The sequence below is a fragment of the Natator depressus genome, chromosome 17 (assembly GCF_965152275.1).
Source record: "Natator depressus isolate rNatDep1 chromosome 17, rNatDep2.hap1, whole genome shotgun sequence".
Lineage (NCBI taxonomy): Eukaryota > Metazoa > Chordata > Testudines > Cheloniidae > Natator > Natator depressus.
Window position 1 is genome coordinate 4,732,445 of NC_134250.1, and position 27,464 is coordinate 4,759,908.

General features: G+C 49.6%; 1 protein-coding gene across 1 annotated transcript in view; it reads left to right on the forward strand.

The window, feature by feature from the left end:
- DOC2B (double C2 domain beta) overlaps window positions 1-27,464 on the forward strand; it is a 129,756-nt gene that overhangs the window by 92,205 nt on the left and 10,087 nt on the right. The window contains exons 5-6 of the mRNA XM_074974548.1: window positions 6,661-6,787; window positions 9,336-9,493. Coding sequence (XP_074830649.1) covers window positions 6,661-6,787; window positions 9,336-9,493 — 285 coding nt within the window. The remainder of the gene's footprint in view (window positions 1-6,660; window positions 6,788-9,335; window positions 9,494-27,464) is intronic.

Below are 27,464 nucleotides of genomic sequence, written 5' to 3' on the forward strand. Positions count from 1 at the left end.
ATGGAAAAGAACACTGAGCCACTGTAATTAAAATAAATGTGACAACCTTATCACATCAACTATCTCCGCGACTTGGAAACGCGGGAGTTTGTTCTCATCTTGATGCACAGGGAGGGCTCTCATCCCTCTTCGCCTACACACAGAGTGAGAGCGTGCTCTGAAACCAGAGGGAGAGGAGCAGCAAGGTCCACGTGCATTGGCAGCCCAGGTGGGATGCCTTGGGTAGAGCGAGAAACCCAGCCACGTTGTCAGGATTTTGTGCATGCGCTTTGCAGACAGTCTGCATGGACTGCAAGGCAGCCAAGCTATGGGGATGAAAGCCCGGTGTTAATGGCAGGTGTCTTGGAACCAAAGTGGGTTGGAAACATTGTTAAAGCAAACAGGTGCCTGAAGCACTCACCTCCAAAGGAAAGGGCCGACACCCAGAGCCATGTGACCTGGCCACGTGGCCCAGATGGGAGTGTACAGCTAATGGGGTTTACTGGATTTCAAACTAGGGGGCTGGGACCAAATTGGTGTGTGGGCAGTGAGCAACAGAGTGTGCGTGTTGCTGAGTGTCTGTTGCTTGATGATCTACACTTAAAAATTGCATTGCCTAGCCACATCAGTCGGGGATGTGGAAAAACCCGACTGACACGGCTATGCTGGCAAATCCCCCAGTGTAGACACAGCTGTGTTGGCTGGAGAGGGCTTCTGTCCACATGGTGATGCTCCTACACTGAGAGACAAAATCCTGTTGTCATAGGCTGCCTCTCTGTTGAGGGGCCATGCCTGTGTGGATCCTTGGAGAGTGAGAGGAACAAGGCAGAAAGGCACCTGGCCTGAGACTCCGGCACAAGGCAGCTGTCTGCAGGCAGGTCTGTTCCCAGTACCATTCCAGGAAACAGGAGCTTGTGTCAGCAGAGAATGTTCACAAATCACACAGAGGAGATACCCTGCCCCTGCTTCAGTGATTCCTCATCCAAACAGCAGTTGCCTTCCCAGGCCCTGAATTTCAGTCAGAGGCAGCGCTTCGGAGAGGCAGCGAGCCGCAGCAAAGGTGCCCGGCAGGTGCTGCAGCTCCACTGCCTGGGTGCCTGAAGCCTTGCACACACGACACTGCAACTTCTGCACCTCACTGGTCCAACGTTCCAGCCTAGCGCCAGCCACAGGAACCCAGAGCCTCATCCCCCTGTGCCAGTGACTCACTCGGACCTTGGGCAGGTCACGGAGGGTCCGATCCAAAGCCCGCTGAAGCCAATGGGAATTTTTCTGTTCACTTCAAAGGCGGCTGCATTGGGTCCTTGTCTCCTGACTTTCAAACCTGCAGCTGCCACTGATTTGCTGGGACTTGTGGATGCTCAGCATCTCTGACAGTGGGTCATTAACCTTGGCCTTTCGAAGTCTGCCGCTGTACAATGGGGGATCAGGCTCTGAGGCCGGCAGGCTAGGTGGTGGCTCATTGCCAAGGTCCCCAGGCCTCAATTGAACACTGACAGTTACAGAGCTGGAATCAGTCTGGCTCAGCTGTGTGCTGGTGTTGTTAAAATAGGTATTAGAACTATAAGAATGTGTTTAGCGTTTAGACTTCATTGAATGCTTGTGAGTTGCTGCCATCTATATCCCATATTGTAAGGCATAAGGCATATTTGAGCATCTGCATTGTAAGCCACCAGACAGGAGAGACACATTAACTCCTGTGAAATGCTGGTCCCCAACCAAAGGTGTTGTGTCCTGCCTGACAAGGAAGGCCTATCAATGCCAGACTGGCTAGACTGGAACATTAAAGAGGACAAAAGACTTTGTTGTTACTCCCCCCCTCCACCTTGCTCCCTCCTCCATACACACATGAAGATGTGTCTTGCCAGTTAATTCCTCCCATCAGCTGAGTTTTCCGCTCAGAGCAGAAGGGGGAACAAGGAGGAACTGGACCTCATTGCTGCTTGACTCTGGGGGCAAGGGGTTTCTAGGCTTATGCAAGGGATCCTCAGTTGCTTAGCCTGCGTTAGCCCTAAAGGACATCTAGAGCTTGCTTCTATTACCTTCTGAAACTTAAGACTTTAGCTCATTTGGGTGTGTACATTTACCTGCTTTAACCTTGTAAATAATTCTCTTATTTCCTTTTCCTACTAATAAATCAGTACATAGTTTATTATAGGATTGGCTACTAGCGTTGTTCTTGGTGTGAGATCTAAGGTGCAATTGACCTGGGGTGAGTGACTGGTCCTTTGGGAATGGATATAACCAGAATATTGCTGTGATTCGTGGGGTAAGGGCCCATCACTCATAAAGACAGTCTTGTCTAGATGAAGAGACAGATGGGGATGCCCAAGGGCGCTGTCTGTGACTCCATGGTTTGGATATTATACTGCCTGAGGAATATATACTGGATACTTGGTCGATGAAATCTAAATATAGAACTCAGCCCACTTGGGAGTTGTGCTCTGGGTCTTAGCAGTCTGCCCTGAGGTTGGTACTCACGCTCTTGAGTCTGCAGGACAGCTTGATCCGGGCTACCCTGTTTATTGTTAGTTACCTGAATTGTGGTAGCTCCTGGAAGACAGACAGACACACCTGTGCCAGCCCCAAGGAGCTTACACACACACACACACACAGCCCGAAGAAGCTTACAAACACCGAGTCGAAAGGGAAGTGAGGTTCCCAGCATCCATGATGGGCCTTGGGGATGATATGGGGACTGTGAGCTCTCCTGTCAGGAACTATTTTTTATTTCTATGCATTCAGCACAATGGGGCCCTGATCCAAATTGGGGCTGCTGAGCACTAGTGTGATGCAAATAATTATGAACAGTGTGTTTGTGTTTTTAAAGCACTTTGGAAATGTAGGACCCAATCCCCACTCAGGTGAGGAGTCCCATTCACTTCAGGGGGCCAGGCTGCAGGATTGGGCCCATAAATTGTTTGTTTGTTTCTATTACCATAGTGGCTAGAGACCCGCACAGAGGCTGGGGTCCCATTGTGCTAGGTGCTGTGCATACATATAGTAAGAGGCAATCCTGCAAAATTAAATAGTTTCCATAAGAAAAAATACCTGGAGATCAACGATTGGGAGCTGCACGTTGGCGGCTGGGAAAGTTTTTAATGTCAAATGTGAAACCTCTCTGAATGCATGAATTCTTTAATTAAAATTAATGTGGCCATTTCTGCTCCTGGGCTCTAAAATTCTAATAAAACCCACATGATAACTTCTCTCATACACAAAAATTAAAGTGTTCTGGATACAGATGGATTTTTCCCCTCAATATTTATTATTTCTTTCCACTCGGAGCCAAGGAAACCTTAAGAAATAGGAATTTATATGGCACCTTTTAAACTGCAGGATCTCTTCAAACACCAACTCAGATACAGGTACCACTGAGGTGCAGGACAGAACCAGTTTGCGACAGAAAGTGAAGCAGAATCCTTTACCCAAGTGAAACGGGCAGAGGATTTAGCTAGGCAGAATGTAATGTTCCAGAGTTGAAATGTGAGTAGACCTCACCAATGTTGTTGTTTTATTATTTGGTCGGTGGTCATGCCTAGGAGCCGCCAGGACACCATTGCACGAGGTGCTGTGCAAACAGAGGTGGTCTCTGTACTGAGGAGCAAACAATCTGTTAGGGCCTTATTTTTGCCAGTAGTGCTTTGCGATCTTTATGGATCAGCCTCTTCCCCAAGAGAAATCTTATCTGAAGGGGACCAAAATACCACTGGAAATAAAGCATACATTTTTTATAGTGAGGGTAATTAACCATTGGAACAACTTACCAAGGGTCATGGTGGATTCTCTATCGCTGACCATTGTTAAATCAAGATTGGACATTTTTCTAACAGATCTGCTCCAGGGATTTTCTTGGAATGCTGGTTCTCTGGCTTGTGCTAGACAGGGGGTCAGACTAGGTGATCACAGTGATCCCTTCTGGCCCAGGAATCTATGAGTCTGTGAAATGCTACTGCCAAAAATACAAACACAGCTACTTCTGGCTGAGTTGCTGGCTGGGATTCAGGCTGGCATGGCGCCATTCCAGCCCTGCCACCGACTCGCGATTCTGGGCGAGTCACTTAGGGCCAGAGTTTTCCAACGCATTCATAGTTAGACCTACTTGGAGTGCTTTTGGAAATCCCACTCAGTCTCTGTGCCTCAGCTCCCCACCTGTCACATGGGGATAGTAACACATCTCCTCCCCCTCCCCTCTGTTCTTGGCTGCCTTGTTTATTTAGAGTAGACTGGCAGCTCTTTGGGGCAGGGACTGTCTCTCCCTATAGGTTTGTGCAGCTCCCAGCCTAGTGAGGCCCCGATCTCAGTTGGGTCCCTCTAGGTGCTACTGTAATGCAAATTGGTAAATATTAATAGGAATAAATTGGCACTTGATGGTGCGTCTCACCTGTAGATCTCAGAGTACTCTATAAGCCTGGCCCCAAGCATTAGGTGAGCATGAAGTTAAAAGACTTGCCCAAGGTCATACAGCTAATCGGTAGCAGAGATGGGATTAGAATCCAGGAGCCCAAACTCCATTTTCCCTGCAGTGCTTCCTGCTGCTCTATGGCCTGACCCTGCAACTCCCGCTGACTTCAGTGGAAATGCTCAGGATCAGGCCAGTAATCTGCGAACGAGCATGCCTCCTGCAGTAGCCCATGTGCCAGTGCAGGAGTAGGTAGTTTTCACCTGTCTATCTCAGGCAATGGAAGAACCCCTCTGCTGTGCATCTCGCTCTGGGTATTGATAAGATGCCTCAGAATTGTAGGTGTGGATTTTCTGTCTCTCTGAGCCACCCATGACTGTGTCTGGCTTTGGCCTTGTAGGCTATATCAGAACAAGTTAATGTGTGTAATTTTAAACTTAGAGCAACCCTGACCAGAATGATGAATGCTCTGCAGCTGCCAGCAAATGAAAAGTGGATCGAATTGGCCAGGCATATTGAATGAGCCATCAAGGGGAGAGGCAGCGAGCCAGTGCCCTGTACCCTGAGGTAGGGCCATGCGAGTGTGTGTGTGTGTGTATGGGAGAGCTGGCCAGGCGGATTATATTGTTCTCTGCAAGCAGGAGAGTTGCATGCATTAGTGTTTCATTGCTCACAAGGGGGGCTGAGGATGGGAGAGCCTTATTCCAGTTCACGCTCTGGTGCCAACTGGCACACGCAAGAGCGAGCGTGAGTCCCACGCCTGCTTTGATCACCAGCCTGCCTCCGCCAGCACGTATTGTTTGAGAGCCGCAGGTGGTTCCCTTGACGCTGTGGTGGTGCTGTCACTCTCAGGAAATGAGCTATGAGCATAGTCTAACTCGGTCTGTCAGGTACAGGGCTTGGAGCTTTGAAGCCCCCACTTGGAGCTGTATCTGCAGCATCGCCCCTGGTCAGCCTGCTGAGTTATTCTAGCTACATTTTGGGTCTCGTTAGCTGTTTAAAAGCAGCGCCGCAGAGGAACAACATGCAAGGTGACATTTCCAGCTGCTTTAACTTTCCAGCATTGAGAGCATGTGGCGGCGGAGTGAGATTCCAGCCTGGAGATGCCTGTATTTGCTCCTTTTACTTGGCTGAGTTTAAAATTTGCAGTGAAAAGTTTGACTGGGCGGCAGTCGGCTAGTTCGGGCCTCGGCAGCAGGACTTGTGTTAAGCAGAGAAGAGGGGAAGGGAAGAGTTCATCACCGGAGGTTTTGTGTTCTGAACAGTGTTTAATGCAAACTGTGCTCTCATTCCCTGGCACTCCTGGGCCAGCTCCCCCACCCCAGCCCAGCCTGTGCTCCTGTTCTCTCAGCGCTCTGTCCCCAACACCCATTAGGTTTGTTCTAGGCCACAGGAGCCGGATAATGAAATTGACCAGCCTTGTTTCACCATCCAAGCAGAGTGAAATTCCAAAAGTCAAGAACTGGCACAAAGCTGTCAGGGGTGGCTTCGCAGTGTAACCATCAGGGTCAACATAGCTGCAGCCAGGGTCCAGCGCAGAAGCATTGACTGCAGCCTTCCAGCCAAAGTGCATACGCTCAGTTCGCTGTGTGCATGGAGGCTCATGTTTAAACCCTGAGGCCTTCCTGCTCTGTGAGGGAGTTACAGATCAGACGAGCTGTTGCAGGACTCAGTTTGCCCCAGGACTTCTGCTGACATTGTCTCACCCCTTCCATGGCTGTACATCAGCTGATGCCCCCCAAACCAGAGGTGGCTCCATTTTAATGGTGGTACATGTATTCACTCTTTGTAAAGTGGTCTGGGATCCTTCAAGGAATGCACTTCAGTGATCCTGGAATGTGCACCTATGGCTGCTCTGCTTCCCCTCTCTTTCTGATGGGGAGGAGTCGAGTATGGGCCCTCTTCTTTGGAGCACTGAAGATAGCTTCCCTCACTGCACTGAGAAATGCTAAACCTCTGAGACATCCCGTTTCTGACAGTGCCCGCGTAGCCCTTAGTGAAGGATCTGGCTCATGTTGGGGTGGCGAGTCGCTCATTTCAGTCTCTGTCTGGGCCGTGCTTTGAAGGCTTAGCCCTGGAGAACTCTTTGCCCATTGGGAGGGCATCATGGAGGAAGATTGCTCTGAAGCTGACCCATGCCATACCGGGTCTGGGAGGAGCAGAGGGTTTGAATGTGGCACTCAGTTCACCCCCCCAATTAGCAGGAAATACAGATTGGCCCCTCCTCTTTTGCCAGCCTGTCTCGGGACTGATTCCCCTGCCCCCGGTGTGTGTTTCAGAATTTCTGTCTGCGACGAAGACAAGTTCCGCCACAATGAGTTCATCGGGGAGACGAGAATCCCGCTGAAGAAGCTAAAGCCCAACCAAACCAAAACCTTCAGCATCTGCCTGGAAAAGCAGCTGCCGGTGAGTGAGGGCAAGGCTCTGGGATGGGTGACCGGGCAGTGGAGTAGAATGTAGCTTTGACTGATCAGCTCTGCTTTTGGCCTCGTCTCCTTTTTGCTGCTTCAGCCCTCCCTCAGCTGCTTAGGGGGCACTTTGGGGGCCCCTCTCCCCAAACGGGTGTGGAGGGAGTGCCCCCTCGCCAGCCTGGCCATTGTGAGTTCTGCCTCTAAAGGGTCGTGCTTGGCTGCATGCCAACAGCAGAGCTGCTGCTGAGCCTCAGGGCCAGCAGCAACAGCCTGGTGGAGGACACCCTCCTCTCCCCCATGGCAGCTGACAGGCTAAGGCAGCCTAGAAGGACTTGGGCCAGCCAGAGGGGAAAGATGCAAAGCCAGCAGCCCTCCACAGCACCAGGAGGAAAGAGATTCCAGCTCACGTGTTAGTGCAGCGCAGCCTGGTTTGATGGGATGGGCTCCAGAGCATAGCTTATTTAGCCTTGGAGGAGAACTTGTGTAAGTGTGGTCATGAGCAGGCTAGGGTGCGCCACCGCTGCCCCCTATTGAATAGAATCAGAACGACTTGACGATGTGCCATAAACCCCGCATTGCTAATGGAGATTCTCCTTTAGCTCACATGGCTGGGGTTTGTGTTTTTGGAGTGTGTGCATCTGAGGGAGGGTCTGTTCACCTGCAGTCCTGTGTTGCATGGTGTGCAATGGAAGTGAGGCTTGTTACAGTAGGATAAACAAACTGCTAAACTCTGATCACCTAGAAATGCTGGCTTTGCAGCTCATCCCACTCTTCACATTAGAAGAGTGTGGGGAGGAGAGGTCATCCTGCCCGGTGTCCTGGCTAATTGCTCACACTAGCACCTTTGGATAAGAGGAGCAGAGCTGCAGGATGTTTCCCTGGGCAGCGACTCCTTTATCAGTGCGGATCACTTCTTGGGGGTATTAAGCCATGTATTTGTGCAGGACACACAGATCACAGATGCTGTTGTCCTTTAAAACCATCCATCCTTTTCTTCCCCTTAAGCAGCCCTGACAGCCAGCCAATCTCTTTGTCCTGCCGATCAGCCCAGCAAGGCTTATTGGCTCCTGGGTCTCATGGCAGATGTCCTTTCTTGGGCCTGGGGGGCAGTTGCAGATGACTGCAGTCTCTAGTCCCGCTGGGGTGTCCAGGCAGGTGCACGGAGAGAGCTGTGTATTTCCTTGGCGTGTAGGCTCAGCAGCGAGTGGTCCGTGAAGGATGTTGATACTCTGAGGTGTGCAGCCACCTCGGTGTCCTACCCTCCCAATGGCAGCATTGGCTTCAACTGAGCGTCTCCTGCTACTCGCTGCAAGAGAGAGCGAGAGCCGTGTCAGACCCCTGGAGTGAAATCCAGGCCATTGAAGCCAGTTTGGTCATTGACTCTGATGGGGCCAGAGCAAGCAGGCTGCCTGCAGGCTGAGCCTTTCCAAACCACCCGCTTCTCATTAATTCTCCCAAGTCCTTAGGCAGCTGGAAACCTCAGCCTTCCGCCTCCCAATCCGTCTGCTGATTGGATCATTAAACTCCCTGGGTCCAGTTCCCCGCGTGCCCCTGTCACACCCATTTAAAATGGGAGATGCTGCATTGAAGCCACTAGCCTTATCCCAGGCTGAGCAAGAGCAAAGCCAGGCCCTGGTGCAGGGTTGCATTCAAACAGAGGGGTGGTGGCCCAGTTGCACCCGCCCCATCCTTGGTCATCACAGAGTACCAGGCACATCCCCTTTGTGCTCCAGCAGCCTCATCATGCCCAGTTCACACATTGCTTGCCTTGGGATGAGTCATCTCCAGATTCCCTACCCAGGAAATCCTTGCCCAAGAGTGCATGGGGGAGGCACCGTGACTGAATCTAAAACCTCCTTAGATGTGCCACTAGTTATCATTTGGGCTGCTTTTAATCCCGGCTTGCAAGCAGGGCCTGGCAATAACAAACAGGCCTGAACTGCCCTCATCGTAGCTAGGCAGTGATTTATCACCCCAGGCGAGCGCTGTCGGCCGAGTCTCATGCGCGTTGGCTCTGGGCCCAGGAGAGTTTCCCCTCCATGCAGCACTCCTGAGCAGCCCCTGACTCCAGCCCCTGGAGCTACAGCATTAGTAGCTTTCGGACCCCAGGCTGTAGGCAAGAGCCCCTGGGATGGCTCCTCGCCAGAGCAGGGAACGGGCCCAAGATGGGCCCGTCTGCAGCGGGTGTAATTGGTGTAGCCGCACTGCCCGGGGCCATCGGATGCAATGGGCAGCCCAGACAAGGTGGCTGAAGGCTAGAGCTGGGTTCCTGGTGAAAAACGCAGTTTTGGTGACCCCGAAACACTGTGTGAATCCGTGTCCATTTCGCCAGATTGCTTCAGTCGGAAAAAAATCTGAAAAAATCCAAGTGTTTCAATTGTCCCATTCAAAATGACTTTTTGTTTTGAAGTTTCCTTTCCTTTTAGTTTTTAAATATTAAAAAAACATTTTAAAAATACTCCAGGTGGCAACGGGATTTTCACTGTGGATGGAACAAACAGCTCACTGAGTTGTGCTTGTTTCTCTTCCCCCAACTCCCCCAGATAGATAAAACAGAAGACAAGTCCCTGGAGGAGCGCGGCCGGATCCTCATCTCCCTCAAGTACAGCTCCCAGAAGCAAGGTCTCTTGGTCGGCATCATCCGCTGCGCACACCTGGCTGCCATGGATGCCAACGGCTACTCTGACCCCTACGTGAAAACGTAAGTACGTGATGCGCGATTTGAAGATGGAGGTGGCCGATCCACCCCAGCGACCAGGCGGAAGGGCCAGAGCTTGCTTCTGGCTTTGTTTGTTGCAGGGGATTCCAGCCCTGGTCCTGTGCAGAGTTGGCGTGGAGAGAAGGGAGCCTTGAACTAGCCTGGCCATGGGCTTATGTGCTGGGACCAGAAGACGATGCCCCGTCTCCTGACTCGGTGCATGCCAACGAGGCTGGGGGAGTGGAGGGGGGTGTTAGCTGCCCCTAGCCTGGATAGATAGCACACGAAGACTGGGAGTGTCACAGGAGCCAGAGGTGCCCAGCGCCTAATGATTCCTCAATTCCAGAAGGAGCCATTACAATCAGCTGGTCAGACCCCCTGTGTAGCACAGGCCTGGGAGCCCGCCCAGTGAGGAGGTGACCGCTGGACGTGTGTCCTGGCTGCTGTATCGCAGGCAGGCGAAATCTTGACAACTGGACATGGTCCTGATTGTCCCTTCCATATCCCTGACCAGGACTTTGGAATAACCCGCTCCCCTCCCCCATCCTCAGCCGGAAAAGGCTTCCCATGTGTTACAGTGAGCCCAGCACCTGGGGGTGGGTGCTAAGTCTCCTAGGGTCAGATTTTTAAAGGTATTTAGGAGCCTAAATATGCCCACGGGCACTGTGGGGGGGGGTTCCGAAACTCTTGTGGAATCCCAGCTGCCTGGCTACAGCTACAAGACGATGGGGCAGCAGGGAAATAGCCACTTGAAAGGGCAGAGGCAGTTCGGTGCCGCCCGCAGCCGGCAACGTCCTCTGGTTCTGGTGAGCCGGAACCGCCTCACTCTTTGAGTTGTAAAGACGCAATAACAGATGGGGCGAGGCAGGTATCCCACATGTGATTTTAGTTGCCAGTGTGAGGACAGTGATCAGGCAATTGCTTCTGACATGATCCAGTGACTTTCCTTGCAAGCTAATGTAATGATTTAATTGTTCACAGTTAAGTCATTATTCAAGGCAATCAGGAAACATTATGCAGGGCTGGTGCCCATATCATGAGACAGGAAGATTTAACCCCTTGAGAGGAGCCTGAATAGCCTACAAGAGACTGTCCCCACCCATGCTCTGCCTTCTGATCCACCCACACTGATGAGCACTTGAGCGATCCAATGGCGCACGTGTGGTCAGATCAGGCAACTTGGCACATGCTCTGGAGGCCTAGAGGGTTAGATCAGGGGACTGGGAGTCAAACTTTCCCGGGTTCTGTTCCCAGCTCTGCCTTTGACTCACCTGTGTGGCCTTGAAAAACAGTGGTGGCTTTGTTTGCCTCCCTCAGAGAGACAGTGTGGGGCATAGCAGTGTAAAGCTCTTTGAGATCCATGGGTCAAAGTTGCTATGGCAGAGAAAAGTGTTCTTAGTGCTGCCAGGTTCCTCATCCGGGAGAAGAATAAGCAGGAGTATTCGTCTGTGCGCTACTTACCTGGCCAAGCACCTGCACTACGAGGGTGTGTTAGCAAAAACCTGCTAGGGCTGGTGCTTCCCAACCTACGGCATGGGCCATTAGCCACCAGTCTGCAGAGCAGAGTCCTTCCTGGTGGAACCTGGGAGACAGTATTTTGCGTACCAAGCACTGAGTGGGCGAGGGGAATTGGTGCAGGGATCTCGGAATGGGAATGCTGACCCACTGTGGTGCTGAAGCGTTTAGGGAGGCAGCAGAATCTTCTCAGTGAGTGGGATTGCGGGGGTCCATGCACTGTAAAAGCACCAGAGGAGCTGCTGGGTGCATGGAGCCTTGAACCATGGGGAGGTTGGTTAGCAGAACAGCGTGCATGGAGTCCCCCATCCGCACTCCCAAACAGCACGTGGTGTAATGCACCATGCCTGGGAAAGGTCGCGGTGGTTCTGGCTTTGCATCGCTCCAATCTGGCTCCCTCATTAATGCCCTGCAGATGAGTAATGAGTCGCAGCTTCCCTTTCATTTGTTCCTGTCCAATTCCTGGAGCAGCAGGGGGGGGGGGGGGGGCTGGGAGTCTGATTGGGAAGCTGTGTGAGACTGTCAGCAAAGCTGGGGGTAATTATCTCTGGGGCAACAGATCCCCCACCCCAGGAGTCTGCCCGGCACTGCCATTTGGCTTGGAGGCTTCCCATCATCACCCCATGGTGGCTGACAGCTACAAGCAGCTGCAGCCATCCAGTGGCAGTGGGGGGCGTGTGTGTGTTTGTGGAGCCCTAGCACGGCAATTTCCTCCCTCTCTTTCATATCAGGGGCCTCTGGCTGTTGGGAAGGGAGGGGAGAGTTTGGGGGAATAATTGAAATGTCTAATCTTGATTAGGGCCCTAATTAATTCAGCAAACCTGATAGTTTGCATAATACGAGCTCATTTCCCTGTGCTGGGGAAGCCTGGAAAGATTCAGTCCAAAGAATAACTCAGGCCAGTTCCCTCCCTTACATAGATTTTAAAGCATAGCACAGGGCTATGCAGCAGGCTGATTTTGAGTTGGGGGTGAAAGCCAGTGCCTGTGAAAGGGAGACAGCAGCCAATGGAGCAAGACACGATGCAGCAAACTTATCCCCCACATGTTCTCTGAAGGTTCTTCACTCCTGACCAGCAGCCCCCCTACTGTTCCAGCCCTTGGCTCCCCCCTGCACACGTAGTTTTTCCGATGCTGCTCAGTTGTGACCCACAGCCACTCCTGGGATCTCTGCCAAAGCACCTCCCTCCTAACCTCTACCCCATTGCTGTCTCAGCCCTGAGCTTCCCCTGAGGAGAAACTTCCCATGTGTCACGGGGGGGGGCTGTGTGATGTGCATAGGTATCTGCTAAGGACAAGGCTGAGGCCAGGACACAACCTGTTGTGGACTGGGAGCGAACTGGGCGTGATATTGAAGCCCTGATGTAAGAGTGAATCTTATCTCGGAGCCTGGGCAGGAGTTAGGGGGACTGGGAGCCGGACATGGAGCCATTCACCTGCTGGTTCCAGGTAAGAACTCGGCCGTCCGGGGTCCCGTCACAGACAGGTGCCTCCTTCCTGGTTTACGATTTTGGCTCCTGCTCAATTTCCCGCCTCCCTCCTCCAGGGCCCCAGGCCAGTGACCTGCAGGGCTAAGAGAGCAGCTGGTGATTGTAAGTAATCAGGACAGTGCTGGCTAAAGGGAAGCCAGAGGAGGACGTGGTGATTTCTTTGCTTGCGACTCGGCATCTGTGAACTGTCCACACGGCTGGTCTCTTCTACAGCCTCCGGTTCGTGCTGCTCCTTTGTCCTGTCTGCCCGCAGCCCGATCCTCTCACCCGTCTCTTCTGTCTTCTCGCTGCCTTGGACACCTCCCAGGGCAGGGATGTGTTTGTGCAGCACCTGGCACGGGGGAGGCCTCTGTAGAAACAGGCTGAGATTTTCCGAGCCATTGGTAGTGTGACATCCGGTTCCTGTTAGATCTGGATGGGCATTGGGCATCCCCAGCCCCTTTGAAAGTCTCACCCATAGCAAACCAGGGAGTCCTGCGTGTTTCAGGCTGCGCTGGCCGTGATGCAAGAAGCCCGCAGCCATTGGTGCGATAGTGTATGCTGAATTCCAGTTCAGGCTGGTTCATGTGCAGAGACGGGTGGGGGGTGAGAGGTGGCCTGAGATAATCAGCCAGGCTGAAAAAGCCAAAAGCCCTGTATCCCTATGGTCTCCCCCCACCCCTCCCTGCCATAGTGCATGGGCAGGTAGAGTGGAGTGGACCAGTTCTGAATGATCCTCCCTGCCCCCCATCCAGCTCTGTCCCACCACTTAAACAATTGGATCAGCTGACCTGTAAACAGCAGGCAGCTGCTGCCGCTGTTCCAGCCCAGGATCTGCAGACATCAGAATTGTGTCTTGGCAGGGGCATGTGGCTGGCCGAGGAGATGGGCTAACGGAGCCTGTTGGAGAAGGTAGGTTGCATTTGCTCATCTCAGAAATACAGCATTGCTGAGACATGAACTTCCTCCTAGCTTGCACTGTGCCTGTTGGATCCTTAATTCTACACCTGCCTGCGTTCCCCCCACTCCTGAGTCCTTGCCCTTTGGGGGTGCATGTATACCCAAGAGGGCCCCAGGCGCACTGTGCTGCTGAACAGGTGTTAGAGGCGTGGCCTAAAGAGCCTGTGGTATTTTTATTTTTGCAGAGCAGGTGTGCTCACGCCGGTATCTATGGCTCAGTCCCAAACTGGGTAATTACATTCTGCCTACCCGCCCGCCCCTTTCAGTTCAGTTAGACAGAGGCTTCCTGTCCTAATTGGAGGTGTTGCTGTGCACTACTTAGCAGCTGGTGTGTTTCACTCCAGAGGTGGCTGCAGTTCAGCCAGTGTATGAAGTGATTCCTGTGTATGCCAATGTTGAGGTTTGCAAAATGCTATATAAGGCATCCTTATTACTACTGCCTGACCCAGCCTGTGCCAATTGTATTGTTGATAGGCAGCTGGAGGGACTATTGGGAACTATTTCATGTGTGTGACTCTGTTGCAGAACTTACAAGCTCACCAGTTTCCTGAACAGAGAAGCAGGTGGTTGTAATCTATGGGAGGCCCCAGATGTACTTGCACCTCGCTCTTGGGCTGGCCTGTTGGCACATTTTCTTTTTGTCTTGCACCTTGAGAGCCTGTGATCGTTCACTGGGAAAGAATTGTTATTCAGCAAAGCCGGACCCAGCTTCTTGCCCTGTAAAAGACTGATGTCTAAAAGCTAGAATGTGGCCCCCGCCCCTGGAGAAATGGCCTGTTTGGGCAGAGCCCACATGAGCTCCTTGACCTCATTGCTATTCCACTCCATGCTTGTAGGGTGACAGAGCACCTGCAATAGCTTCTTATATGAATCCCCCAGTGATCATTATTCTCCTAGGGGAATAGCTTTCAAAAAATAGGGAAACTAAAGGCTCTTGCCCAGGGAAACCACGCCGGTAACGTCTGGAGAAGGTCCAAACCATTTGTGCACCATAAACTCGATGTGGCTAAATTACAGAGATGTGAATTGAGATGCTTCTTTCTCTCTCGCTGTGTCAGAGAGCAGGTGCAGCATGCAGCGTTAGCACAGGATTGGCTTTTATTTCCGTCCTGCCAAAGGGATTCTGCAAACCATAATCACAACAAAAAATAAAAAGGCCCAGGCCAGGGTCGGGGGGAAAGCGTGCTGGCCATGGAGTGCTGCCCTGGGGTGGATGGTTCTGTGACAGCCACCATCTTGTCCCACACCAGGGACTGAGCGAGGGGCCAGTGCTAAACCCATGAGACCACAGCTTGAGCTAAAGAACCGGGCTAGCACTAGAGCTGCGCAGACCCTATACTACAGTTAACGCTAACCGGGCGTTACATCTGTATAGGTCTATACAGTAAGCTGGGCAGGGCAGGGGCTGTCTCTAGCGTGTACGTGTGCAGTGCTCAGAACAACAGGGCCCTGATCTCTAATCATGACCTTTAGTGCTACCATCATATTACTAACGGGAGCTGGGTAGTGCTGTGCAACCTAACACTCTGTAGCTCTCACCATACGTGATCAGCCCCGTCCAATGCACGGTACTCAGGTGTTATGACATTTTGTGGTTCCATACTGAGAGACAATTATGTCAGTAGCAAAACCAATCTGCATAATGGTTCTGTACAAGCAGTGATGCCAACTGTGAGCAGCCTAACCACTTCTAATTACATGAGAATACCTCTTGGTCACCTCGCCATTTGTACTGCAAACACTTGCCCAGCGATCTCTCTCAGTGCGGCTACATCCTATCAATCCAGTGCCCCGGTTTATCCCTTAAGGAATGCATTCTGGGGCAGGTAAGCAGGATCGCTTTCTAGCAACGACTGATGTTTCCACTTTGAAAGGGAGACTTCTAAAATAGGGGATGATGCTTGTCTGTCTCACATGGAGCTGTGTGGGTTAATTACTGAGAGAGTTTGGAATCACTGGGTTAGGGTCTCTGGCCTGTGTGATGACCCTTTTGGCCTTAACATCTAAGGCTGAAATTTTTCAAATCCATCTGTCAGATTTGTGCAACCAGTTTTCATAGGAAATTAACAGGAACTGGGGGACCAAACGCTGTAGTTGTTTTGGAAATTTCAGTCTGAGTTTCTGCTCAGCACCTGGAGATCCCAGCCTCAGGGTGGAAGAGGCTAAAGGAATACAAAGAACATGTTGCCAGATTCTAAAGTTGTTTTAGAAATCTGCTACCCTATCACTATGATATTGGTGCGGGATACCCTATAGCTACGGTCTAACAAAAACAATAACTGTCTTAGGCTCTTCACTTCGGACAGTAGGTGGCGCCCCTGTTCACCAGGGCACGAATACTCCTTCAAGAGGAGGAAGAAGGTAAAGCCTGTCAGCCAGAGAGAAGCAGTAGCTCTACCTTTGCTGATGGCGTTTTGTGTGGGCTTGAGATGGACAATAACACCTATGGGTCTCCTTGACTACCTTTCTGTGGGATTGGTCGGCCTTGGCAGCTTTCATTCTGTGCGTGGTTCTGAGTGCTCTTGTGTCTAGCTGGAGACAACAGAAAGGGGAACTCTGTGCATAGGTTAGGTGCTGCTTGGACAAAGGCAACTGTGTCCAAGAGTGATGGGAAAACAGATGGAAAAGCAGGTACGAAGTGAGTGATTCATCCTAAGAGGGCATCGCAAGAGAATGGGAGCAGAGGGGGAGAAGGGTTTGTCAGATCACATGGAAGGCCTTGGACTGTGATGCAGGAGAGAGTTTATAAGTTTCATCTTTACACTCTGTAGATAGCCATTCACCTGGACAAGCACCGATACTCACATGGGAATTCCCAGACTGGATCAGACCAACGGTCCATGTATCCCAGCACCAAGAGAGGTCAGCACAAGCTGCTTCAGAGGAGGATGAAAGACACCCTGCAGTTCTGGGATAACCAGCCTCCAGGGAGTTTCTTCCTAGTGTTTGGATTTCCATTTCTCTGCCATTTGTTGCTTTTATTGCTGTTGATAATTCCCAAACCAGTGCTCACAAAGGTGAATCACAAATGGATCCCTGTCTGCTGAAAATCCTTGGCAAACAATGACAGCAAATGCAGAAATCAGGAAGGTTCAAAAGCTGTTATGACCAGACATAAAGGTTAAATTCACCGGGCTATTTATTTGCATCCCGATCTAGTTACCCTGTAAGATTTGTTCCCATACAACGTTCTGGATGATGATGTTTCCCCCAAGAAATATTTTTTTTCTCTTGGAGAATGTAATGACGAAATCAGCAAAGTGGAACAGCTGAAGGGTCATTTGTAGGTGGGGTTCATTTATGCTGGTGCCGGCCCATGACCGTCGTTGACGGGCATCCCAGTCTTATCTCCTTCTCCCATCACCAGCAGTGGAAAAGGTGAGCTAAGATAGCTCAACATGGCCAATTTAGGAAAATGTTCCACATTGTCTTTACTATACAAAAAGCCGCGTAGCCCAGCTGGTGTGTGTGAAGTCAGTGTGGAGAATCCTGCTCCACTTCCCAGTGCCAGCGGGACACAACCACTGTCACAAACTGCACTAATTGGCCCCATTGCACAGTTTCCTCTGAAGCCAAGGACTGAATGAGCCAAGGGAGACTGAGCTCTCCCTTCTGTCAGCCATAGAGGGAGCCCTCTTCTAGATGGGCCTTGGGGAATGGTGGCAGGGCAGGGTTGTGAGTGGCTCCCACTGCCTCCGGCTACAGTTACACTGTGGGGGCTGGAGCAGCATAGCTATGGCACCAGCTGCACTGGCATAATCCCGTGATGTAGATGCACCCTACGGTGACAGACGGGGCGTTTCCATTTCTGTAGTGACTCCACCTCTGTGAAAGCATTCTTCCGTCAACCTACCTGTGTCTACGCCAGGGGCTAGGTTGGCATAGCTTCAGTGCTCAAGAGTGTGACATTTAGTGAGTGATGTAGCTATGCTGATCTAGATCAGTGCTACTCAAAGTGGTGGTCCGCGGACCGGTGCCGGTCCGCGAGCCATCGGTTGCCGGTCTGCGCGCACATTGGAAAAAAAAAATTGCCAGTCCCCCACATCAGATAGCTTCAGAAGCACGGCTCTAGATTATAAGTGTAGGCCTCTGTCCTGTGACACAGTAAAATACTTTGGTTGCCAGGTCTGTCATTCCTTAAACTCACAGCAGAGCAATAAATGCTAATATGTTCTGGATGGGCTTTTTGTTTAAATGCAAAAGACAAAGGGGTTTGGAGAAGGAGACAAAGAAGTAAATGTTGGCAGAGCTGTTCAGATGTGACTGCACTTTGTTTTACCAGCACAGTTCCAGTGCCAGGTGTAAAGAGAACACACTCTCTGTGTCTGTGTCCCAGCCAGTGTTCCCATTATTCATGGCTTGGCTTTGCAGCAAACAGCCCTCAATGTTGTAGTGTTGTTTTTGGAAGTTTACGCAGCAGGAACATAGACATTTCTCATCTAGTCCAGCCCAGAGGAAGTGGGTGGATGAAGAGGGGTGAAATGTTTAGAGCAAAGTGGTGAAAAGCAGAGTTCTTTATAGAACAACTGAATGTGAGCCTTTATGTTGCGCTTGGATTCTAGCCACTACTGTGATAGGTGCATTAGAAATGCTTTGCCCTCTGTGCCCAAGCTGGGCACTTGTTCCCTCGATTCTTTCCCATTCACTCTGGGAATTCCATTGTCACTAGAGAGAACCTATCCAAAACTACCTGTGGTTGTTTCCCTGCTCTGTGGAACATCATCCACTTGAAGAAACAAATGCACTTTCTCTGCTCTCTTAACTGGTCACATATATTCTCAACCTCCTGTATTTCTTCTAGGTTTTGCATTTGTGATCCCAGCTGTTGCCTGGCTCCTTTCCTTCTAGCATAGCAAAAGGCAGGTCAGCTGCTACCTGTGAATCTTGTGCCACTCTAGGTCTTGCAGGCAAGGCTCACCATAGAATGATGCGTGTGCCTATGCTAACCTTGCAGACTGTGCCTTTACCCTATAGATCCTTTTCAACCTGCAGTATGTGGGCCCCAATTCAGATGCATGGCCTGCTAGGTCTGTACAAAATGCCAACTAAGTGCAGTCTGGCCAGCCTATGTTTGGAAACTCCACCCCCACATAATTGAAATTAACGGATCTCATTAAGATATGCAAATGAGGACATCATGGTGGCAGATTGCATTTCTTTACAAGCATGTTATTCCCCAGTGATTATTTTACAGCGCATCAAAATAATTTACATGGAAACCTGCCTTGTGTAATTTAAACCTCTGTTTCTTGCTCTTTTTACCCTTCACATTTCATGGATGCTAATTTATTTAAAAAGGGGAGAGGGGAAAAACAAAATTCACCAGATTCCCTGGTCTTGGAATTTTTATTACAGATGGGAATTTCTAAGTAGCTACATGATTTAGGAGTCAAGTGCCAATGAAAGTCCACTGGGATTTATGCTCCTAATCCCCTGTAGCAGGATGAGAAGTGTTATCAAAATTATGCCAGAATCTGAACACATGCTTCTCTCCTTCTCCCCTAGTGGCTAATGTAGAAGGAGCTGATCAGATGTGCCCATAGTGGGTAAGTTTGCAGTCCCAGTCTATGGCCTTGCCTACACTGGAGTTCGTCAGGGTTACATCAGCTAATTATTATTTATTGTTTTATTGCTGTAGCACCTAGGAAACCTAGTTATGGACCAGGACCCCGTTATGCTAGGGGCTGGATGAACTGGACAAAGAGGGGTTTCAGAGTAGCAGCCGTGTTAGTCTGTATCTGCAAAAAGAAAAGGAGTACTTGTGGCACTTTAGAGACTAACAAATTTATTTGAGCATCCAATGAAGTGAGCTGTAGCTCACGAAAGCTTATGCTCAAATAAATTTGTTAGTCTCTAAGGTGCCACAAGTACTCCTTTTCTTTTTGCGGACAAAGAGGCAGTCTCTGCCCCAGAAAGCTTTCAGTCTAAGTAGAGCTGTACCATCAAAACAGGCAAAGCTGTGTGTAGAGAAGCAAAGCTGCTATTGCACTGGTGAGTGGAATCAAGGGTCAACTGCCATGGTACTAGTTGTGGTTTAGGAAGGGTTTTCCTGTAACTGGGGCAAATTCCCAGCCTGGGCAAGGCCTGTCTAATCCAGGCGCCTGTGAGTCCAGCTGTCGCTTAGCTACAGACCCAGCAGTTCATTATGTCTCCCAAATAGAGCTGTTCCTCTCCAAGGCAGGCAGAGGAGGATGGGACGCCCACTAACTATCCGGAACTCTTCCTGCAGCACGATTCCATTAGCTCATTAAATGGCTTTATTCTCCAGGCCAGCTGTGTGCAGGTCTGACAGTCCAGATGAAGCCAATACCTGCTGTTCCCTCTTTTCCAAATGAGTGTCTTCTTGAGTGTGATTAATGCTGGACTTTAGTGAGGTGGGGTGGCTGTGTTTAGATAAGCAGAGCTTTGAGTATTGCTAATAAACGGGGTTGAGCATGTGCACTGTCTGCTTAATGCAATACTGCCTGCCCTGGTCCCTGGTGTGGCCAGGACTGTCTCTGTTGTTGTTGTTGTTATGTATTCTGGTGGTGTGTGTAGGCCCTCGTGAAGGTGGGGGACCCCCAAGGTGCCAGGCGCTTTACAAACATAGACTAGAATGGATGACAGTTCTAGTAAGACAAGGCTGACAGATGTGGACAAGCAACAAAATAAACAACCCGCCAACATTTTCTTCTGGGTTAGTTTCCCCCATGGAGCGTGCATGTGAGAATTTAGCCAGACAAATAGCAGGGTTGGCTGGCAATAATTAGTGCTGGACATTCGGTCAGTAAAAAGCAGTACAGCAGCCATCCCTCAGGACCTGGCAGGCGCGGTCCAGAAAAGTGCTGTAGGTTAGGCCAAGCCTGTGGAAGCTTTCTAAGCACAGGTCTGCACAGTGCTTTACCAGTCGAGATGTAGACTTTTCCTTCCCACCCCACCCCAGATCTCAGTGCTGCATGTGGAGGTGGGAGCTATGTTGTTATTTCTGACTTGTACTGCCCATCAGACTCCAGTCCCTGTTCCCAAGCAGGATCAGGGCCCCATTGTGCTAGGGGCAATACACACAGAAGGACAAGGCAGTCCCTGCCCCAATATAATTCCAGTTACCCCAATTCCCTTTATCTGAAAATCCTCGTAATCCGAATCCAGTGTGTCCCCCATGAAGCCCTATGTTACTTAATCACCTGCTAATAACTTCTCAATTAGCCTCTTAGCACCTGCTAGTGCTAATCAGTGGCTTTGTATTTGTACAGTAGATGTGAGCAGTCAGCTGCACTTACTGAGGCTTGGTCTACACTACCAGAGCAACTAGTTCTATCAGCCTAACTCCCAGTGTAGACAGCCCTATGTCCACTGCAGGGCTTCTCCTGTCAGCAGAGCTACCATCTCTCCGGGAGGTGGAGTACCTATGCCGACAGAAGATGCCCTCCCAGCGGTGTAGGTAATGTCTTCACTAAGTGCTACAGCAGTGCAACTGCAGCGCTACAAGTGCAGACCTATCCCATTTCAGCAACAACAGGACAACTGATAGGACAGCGTCAATAAAGTGAGTGTTTTACACTTTAATACAGTACAAAGTATTAAATAAATGTCAGCATTACTCCCTTTATTTCTCTGTCAGTGAAACTGCAGTTCAGCCTGTCCAGTTCTTTCAGATACCTGGGCGTGGGATAAACGGATCTCCCACGCCATTTGGATAAACGGGGATGTACCGTAAATCCACTGGCTGTCTGCTATCAAACCTCTTATCTCAGAGACATGGACCACACCACACCTTGATGGCACATTCTGTTGTTCTTTCTCATGGTCTGCAGTTCCCCACGGACAGAGACCTGTGGGCATCACCCTTCAGTTGCCACAGGGAGATCTCAGTGAAGATTTCAAACCCACCTCATTGGCGGAGGAGGCCACCCCATCCTTCAGGTGGTAGGGCTCACAGGGAACGGGGAGGTATTCAGATGCCTGTCACTCCTTGTGCCACTTCAGTGGGGCACAAGGATCCACACAGGGCCATCAACAGGCTCCACAATGGCTCCTAGGTTCCTGCCTTATCCCTTCTCCCTTTCCCTGTTCTGTTCTAGTGCGCCCCCCCCCCCCCCCGACACACTGTAATTGTAGCTCTAACCCCTCCCCTCCGCTCACCTGGTTTCCCCCCTCGCCAGACCATGTGCTCCTGACATTCACAGTTTGCTCTGTTTCAGGAGGCAGCTGCTGCTGGACCAGTCAGCCCAGCTGCCTATTGACAGATTGTGCAGTGGCCTCCGGGTCAAACATTTGAGCCAGGCTGGATCTTACCACAGTGGGTTGCCCGTCCCTGATGCAGATCTTGTGGACAAAGGAGCCCAATTCTATTGCACAAGCTGTTCAAACCATCTCTCACCCCAGCTCTTTAATGCACCATTAACCATCAAGCCTATAGTCCCAAACTGGTTTCAGCAGCAATGAGCTGAACGGGCTCCCCCGTCCTGTTTTCACCCTGGATCTGATCAGATATTTTTTCCCAGTGCTCTGTTGCAGCTAAGCTCAGTAACATATTGCAGCAGAGTGAGCAGGGCTTCAAGTGCCAGCTCTTTGCTGGAGATTTTGCCGCACTGTAACACACCGCATACCCTTTGCAGGAGCATGCAAGTGCTTTGCTTGCTGACAGATGCCATCTGAATAGGAATTTTTTCCCATTCCAGAGATGTTGCTGTCTGGCTTCTGGCCCTGATCCCGCCAGCATCAGACGGGGTACTTTGACATTGAATAAAAGCGACCGTGCCATGAACTAGCATGAATGAAATTTTTTTTTTTATTTGATCCCCTTAGCATGACTGTAGTTTATTGGAGGGTTGGGAGGATGGGGACAAAAAGCTCACCAGCTGTGAAGAGCAGAAAGCGAATGCAGTCTCCTCCAAACTCAGAGCCATTCCTCCAGGCCTACCATTGGAAGGACCACTGCATTAGCTGCCTTCAATAGGATATTCAGTTTGGTTTATAAGGTGAGTGGCTTTCAGGCACAGCAACAGCAGCATTCCTGTGACTCTCCTTGTCCTAAATGCACCAGTCCCTCTCCCTCTGAGACATCCACCGAATGTTCTCAACATGCTTCCTTGTGCCCCCTGCACAGTGATGTAATTGGGCCCCCAAAGACTGGGCAGCAGCAACAGCTGAACAAAGGTAGAAAAACTTCCACTATCAGACCAGTAGATACAGTGTATGGCATGTGCATGCGTCCAAGCACCCCTGCAAATAGCTGTGCCCACCAGTGGAGTCGTATTCAAGGACTGTTAGGAGATCTAGGAGTGGTTAGTAGGCAGAGGCCATTGGGGTGGACCTGGCAAACCTGTAAAGAGTAGTGAGAGGCCTAATGAGGTTTTGCTTCTATGTGATTTTTCCCATGTTGGAAGTATGTGGGACCAAGTTGTGGGTCTCCTGATGAGTACGGGCTGTGGCAGCTCTCAGGGGGCCTGCAAGAGGCTGTCAGAGACATAACCAACCAGGACATCAGGGATCTGGCCAAATGAATGCACTTCCAGGGTGATAATACATGGACTCTGAGAGACAGTAGGCTTGTCAGGAGCAGCAGCCTTTTCAGATGCAGTGCAATTTTTTCTCTGAGAGATAATAAAATCAGTGACTCCTTCATCTGCTGCAGGGGATGGTGGGTCGGGGTTAGCGATGCTCTTGGCTCCGTTAGGGAAGAGAACCAGGGCAGCATTTCAAGCAGACAGTTTTTAGTTTCAAGAGTTATGATTCTTCAGGACCAGACTTCTGGAAGAGTAAAGTGCTGGGTGTAGCCAGAGAAGTGCACATATAAAATGGCACCTCCTAACTGAGCAGATCCATGTTCCTTGTGGGGCTGAATCTATACCTGGCTCTGACAGGCTGCTGTGGAAACGTCTAGGAACATGGGAATTGCCAGACAGAGTCAGATCCAAGGCCCACCTAATACAGTGTCCTGTCGCAGCCAGTGGCCAACACCAGATGCATCAGAAGAAGGTATAAGAATGCTGCAGACAGTGGGCACATAGGGGAATGTTCTCCCATGTAAATCTGTTCCCTCATAGTTAGAGATTCCTATTCAGATGACACCACCTGCAACATCTGCCAGTGAGCCTATGGCCCAAGGATCAGACTCATCAGTCACCAAAGGATCCATAAAAAATAAACACCTGTGAAAGAGGGATTGCCGCCACTGATGATATATTAGCCATTTGCTATCTAATCTTAGCTATTCTTGAAACATTTAATTATCTATATAACATTAATAGTTAAAATATAAATCAATTGTTCATATTACACAATTTACAAACAAAATTTATCAAAATCTAATTATTAAGAGAAGATAGAAAATTAGATCTGGAATCTTTTGCGACGCAAACCAAGTCTTCTCTATGTTATAACTAAGAGAATTAAGACGTGTTGACTCAGCATTTATTTCAGCACTTTCTGGAGAGGAGGTAGGGTGGGTGTATTGTGTGTGTGCACCCACACCTCTCTCCTAACCCCCTGCAAAGAGCTTTCACATGTTTAGTGCATCATCAAGTCTACATCTCACTCCCTTCTGAGTGTGATCCCATCCAGGTAACAATGTGTCATTTCTTCACCAAAGGGAGATCAGTGCATTCCCTGCTCCCTACTTAACTGGTGTCTCACTGGCAGACTGTCTTGTTTTCCTTTGTAATAGCCATGCCATTCTCACGGTGGCTGTCCTTGCCAAGCCCTTTCCAGCTGTGACAACTACAAACAATTAAAGGAGAGCGTGTAGAGCAGAGATGCCAATTTCATAAGTCAGTGGCATGTGATTTAGCTGGCTTCCTCATTCCTCAGGACAGATTCCAGCAGGACAGAGTAGATTTATTTCCGTGAAGTTTTACCTTCCAGTCTCTAACTGATAAACACGGTAGGCTGCAGGATTTTGTTCCTCTGAAAATGTACTTTGATCCAGGATACCTGAAATGCCCTTTGGCTGACTTTTCACCTAGATGTATCAGCAGGAGTGTTGTAAGCAAGAATGAGAAGTGATTCTTCCGCTGTACTCTGTGCTGGTAAGGCCTCAGGTTATTGTGTCCAGTTCTGGGCACCACATTTCAGGAGAGACGTAGACAAATTGGTGAAAGTCCAGAGAAGAGCAAGAAAAATTATTAAAGGTCTAGAAAACATGACCTATGAGGAGAGGTTGAAAAAATTTGGTTTTAGTCTGGAGAAGACTAAGGGGGGACATGATAACAGTTTTCAAGTACATACAAGGTTGTTACAAGGAGGAGGGTGAAAAACTGTTCTTGTTAGCCTCTGAGAATAGCACAAGAAACAATGGGCTTAAATTGCAGCAAGGGACTTTTAAGTTGGACAATAGGAAAAACTTCCTAACTGTCAGGATGGTTAAACACTGGAATAAATTGCCTAGGGAGGTTGTGGAATCTCCATCATTGGAGATTTTAAAGAACAGGTTAGACACTCACCTGTCAGGAATGGTCTAGCTATTACATAGTTCTGCCTTGATTGCAGGGGACTGGACGAGATGATCTATTGAGGTCTCTTCCAGTCCTACATTTCGTTTTAGACAGGCCCTTACTTCTAAATAACATGTACTCTCTTGAAAACTCCCCGCCCCCGCCTTAGCACTGTCTCTTGAAGTTGCCAGTCTTAGGCCTGATCTACACTTAAAAGTTTTGCCAGCATAGCCATGTCAGCTGGGAGTGTGAAAAAATCACTTCCCTAGCCAACATAGCTGCACAGCAAAACCCCCTGTGTAGACTGTTATACCAGCAAAAATGGCCTTTTGCCAGCATATTTTATTTCATTTGGGGAACTGGTATAAGCGAAACCAGCAAAATAACTCTTTAGATGCTATAAGCTGTCTCTCCACTAGGAGAATTGGCCAATATAGCTGTATCGGTATATCTGTACTGTAAGCCCTTTCTTGTGTAGACCAGGCCTGAGAAAATGAGATTCCAAGGAGCTTCCTAAAATATAAACTATTATACGAAGACTCAGATCCAGCGTTTCTAGCATCCAGAGAACCAGAGCTCTTTCCCTGCATAGTAAATGGAGCAGTGGAAATATGTGCATGGTACAGAGCAATCCAATATTAAAATATTGTCTGGGTTCCATGCAATATTTGTGTGCTGCTGCTTACCCCTTTGGAATAGGAGTCAGGATACAAATACAGCACATGGGGAATACAGCCCTCAGCTTTGGTAGCCTTCCTAGTAAATCATGGGGGAAGTGGCAGCCTTTGCAGTCCAATCTGGGTTCTATTTGAGTTTTAAATCTGTCTTTCTGAATGTGATTTGACCTCCCCTTTCAAGTACAACTTGATTAGTGCCTGACTGATCTATTGCCCTGCTGGGGCTCTTCAGATTGTATGTTGTCTCTTATCAGTTAGGCACAGGCTGTAAGGGTGTAGGGACTGGGGACCACTGATAACTTGGCTTAACTTTAGATTCCACTGTGGAGTTCTGTCACTGAATTTCTACTGACAAGTGCTGGCATAGCCATGCGTGCTGGGATAGCCATGCATGCTGTGCTGGCTAGCACCCATGTGCCGATCCCCATCAGAGGGCGGGCTCTCCCTCCCCGAAACACACTTCTGTTATTGGAAGACCCAAAGAGCTGTTTTAAAGTGATGCGACACCCAAAACAAGGCTCCTGTTGATAGAATAGTATGGCCTGAATATAAGGGGTCTGACAAAAATGCCCACACCCCAGTGCTAAAGGTATATTTATGCCATTTCCTATCCTTGTTGGCTGCATACCTGTAGCAGCAAGCAGAGTGTGGACTGGAAACCAGATGAAGGCATTTGCACAGGAGGGGCCATACCCTGTTCCTTAGCTGGGACGCACACAACTCTTCTCTTGCTGTCTGCTGTGGGTCACCTGTGCCAGTCGTGGGTGTGACTCCTGCTCCACGCCCCTGTAAAAGGTGCCATGGCATTAAAGGGGGCTGCTATACTCCTGTGTATTTTACTATCCGATGCAAATCTGGTTGTGGGGAAGCACCTGCTTGTCTCCTTGGAGTTCTGGGAGATGGTCCCTTCGAAAATCAGACCTTGAAAATCACACTGTTAGCTCTTAGCTGATTGGAATCCAGAAAGAGCCACTCACCTTTTGGACTGTTTTCATACAAAATATTCAAAAGGCTGCTGGCTGCCAATGTCCATGGTGATGTGAGAACACGCTGCAGGTATGGCCAGGGTCCCAGGGCTATGTAATGACCCTCCTCCTTTTCAGCAGAGGATGATCATGGCATTAACCCTTTTTAGAGCAGGTTGGATATACTTAATTTCAAATGGCCTTTGGCTTCATTTAGGGTGATACTACTGGTCTAACTGTGTGAGCTGAGTCTATTCTACCAGCCTGTACGCATTTTGGGCACCTAGGGGTAACCCATCAGCTAGAAACATTTCATAGCTAACATGTTAGACACCTATCTGATGGTCATCCCCAATGTGGATGGAGATGCTGCAAGTGGTGAAGTTTTTCTGTACCACTGGATGTTTAAATGTTATTGGGCATCCAGTCAACCACAAAAAAATCATATAAAGGGCAATAGCTTGTAGAAACTTAGTCTAATTTTGACCAAAATTGGCAGAGAGCTAAATACAACTGATGATGCAACTATGTAATCAAAACAGTACTGCTTTGGACTTAACTATCTTGAGTAATTTTGTATCATCTGCAAATTTTGCAACCTCATCGTTTAGCCTTTTTATAGATAATTTATTAATATGTTTAATAGCACTGGTCCGAGTACTCACCCACCTCCCACACAACTTCAGAGTGGGACGTCCCTGTTCAAACAGTCTCACCTTCTCTGGGACAAACATCCTCCAAAGAAAGCCAGGAGATTCACACGGCGTTCCCACCTCACTGAGAAGTTCCCTGGAAGGCAGGGAATCCCACTGCAAATCCCTTTAACAGGCAGAACCAGGATTTGAACCAGAATCCCCTACCTCCTAAGCAAGTCCCCAGCTACTGGACTAGGGAGCGTTTCTAACTCTTTGGCTGGCCCAAACACTACTTAAGTAAAGTGGAACAGCTCCAACAGGCAAGAAGGGGGGCCCCCAC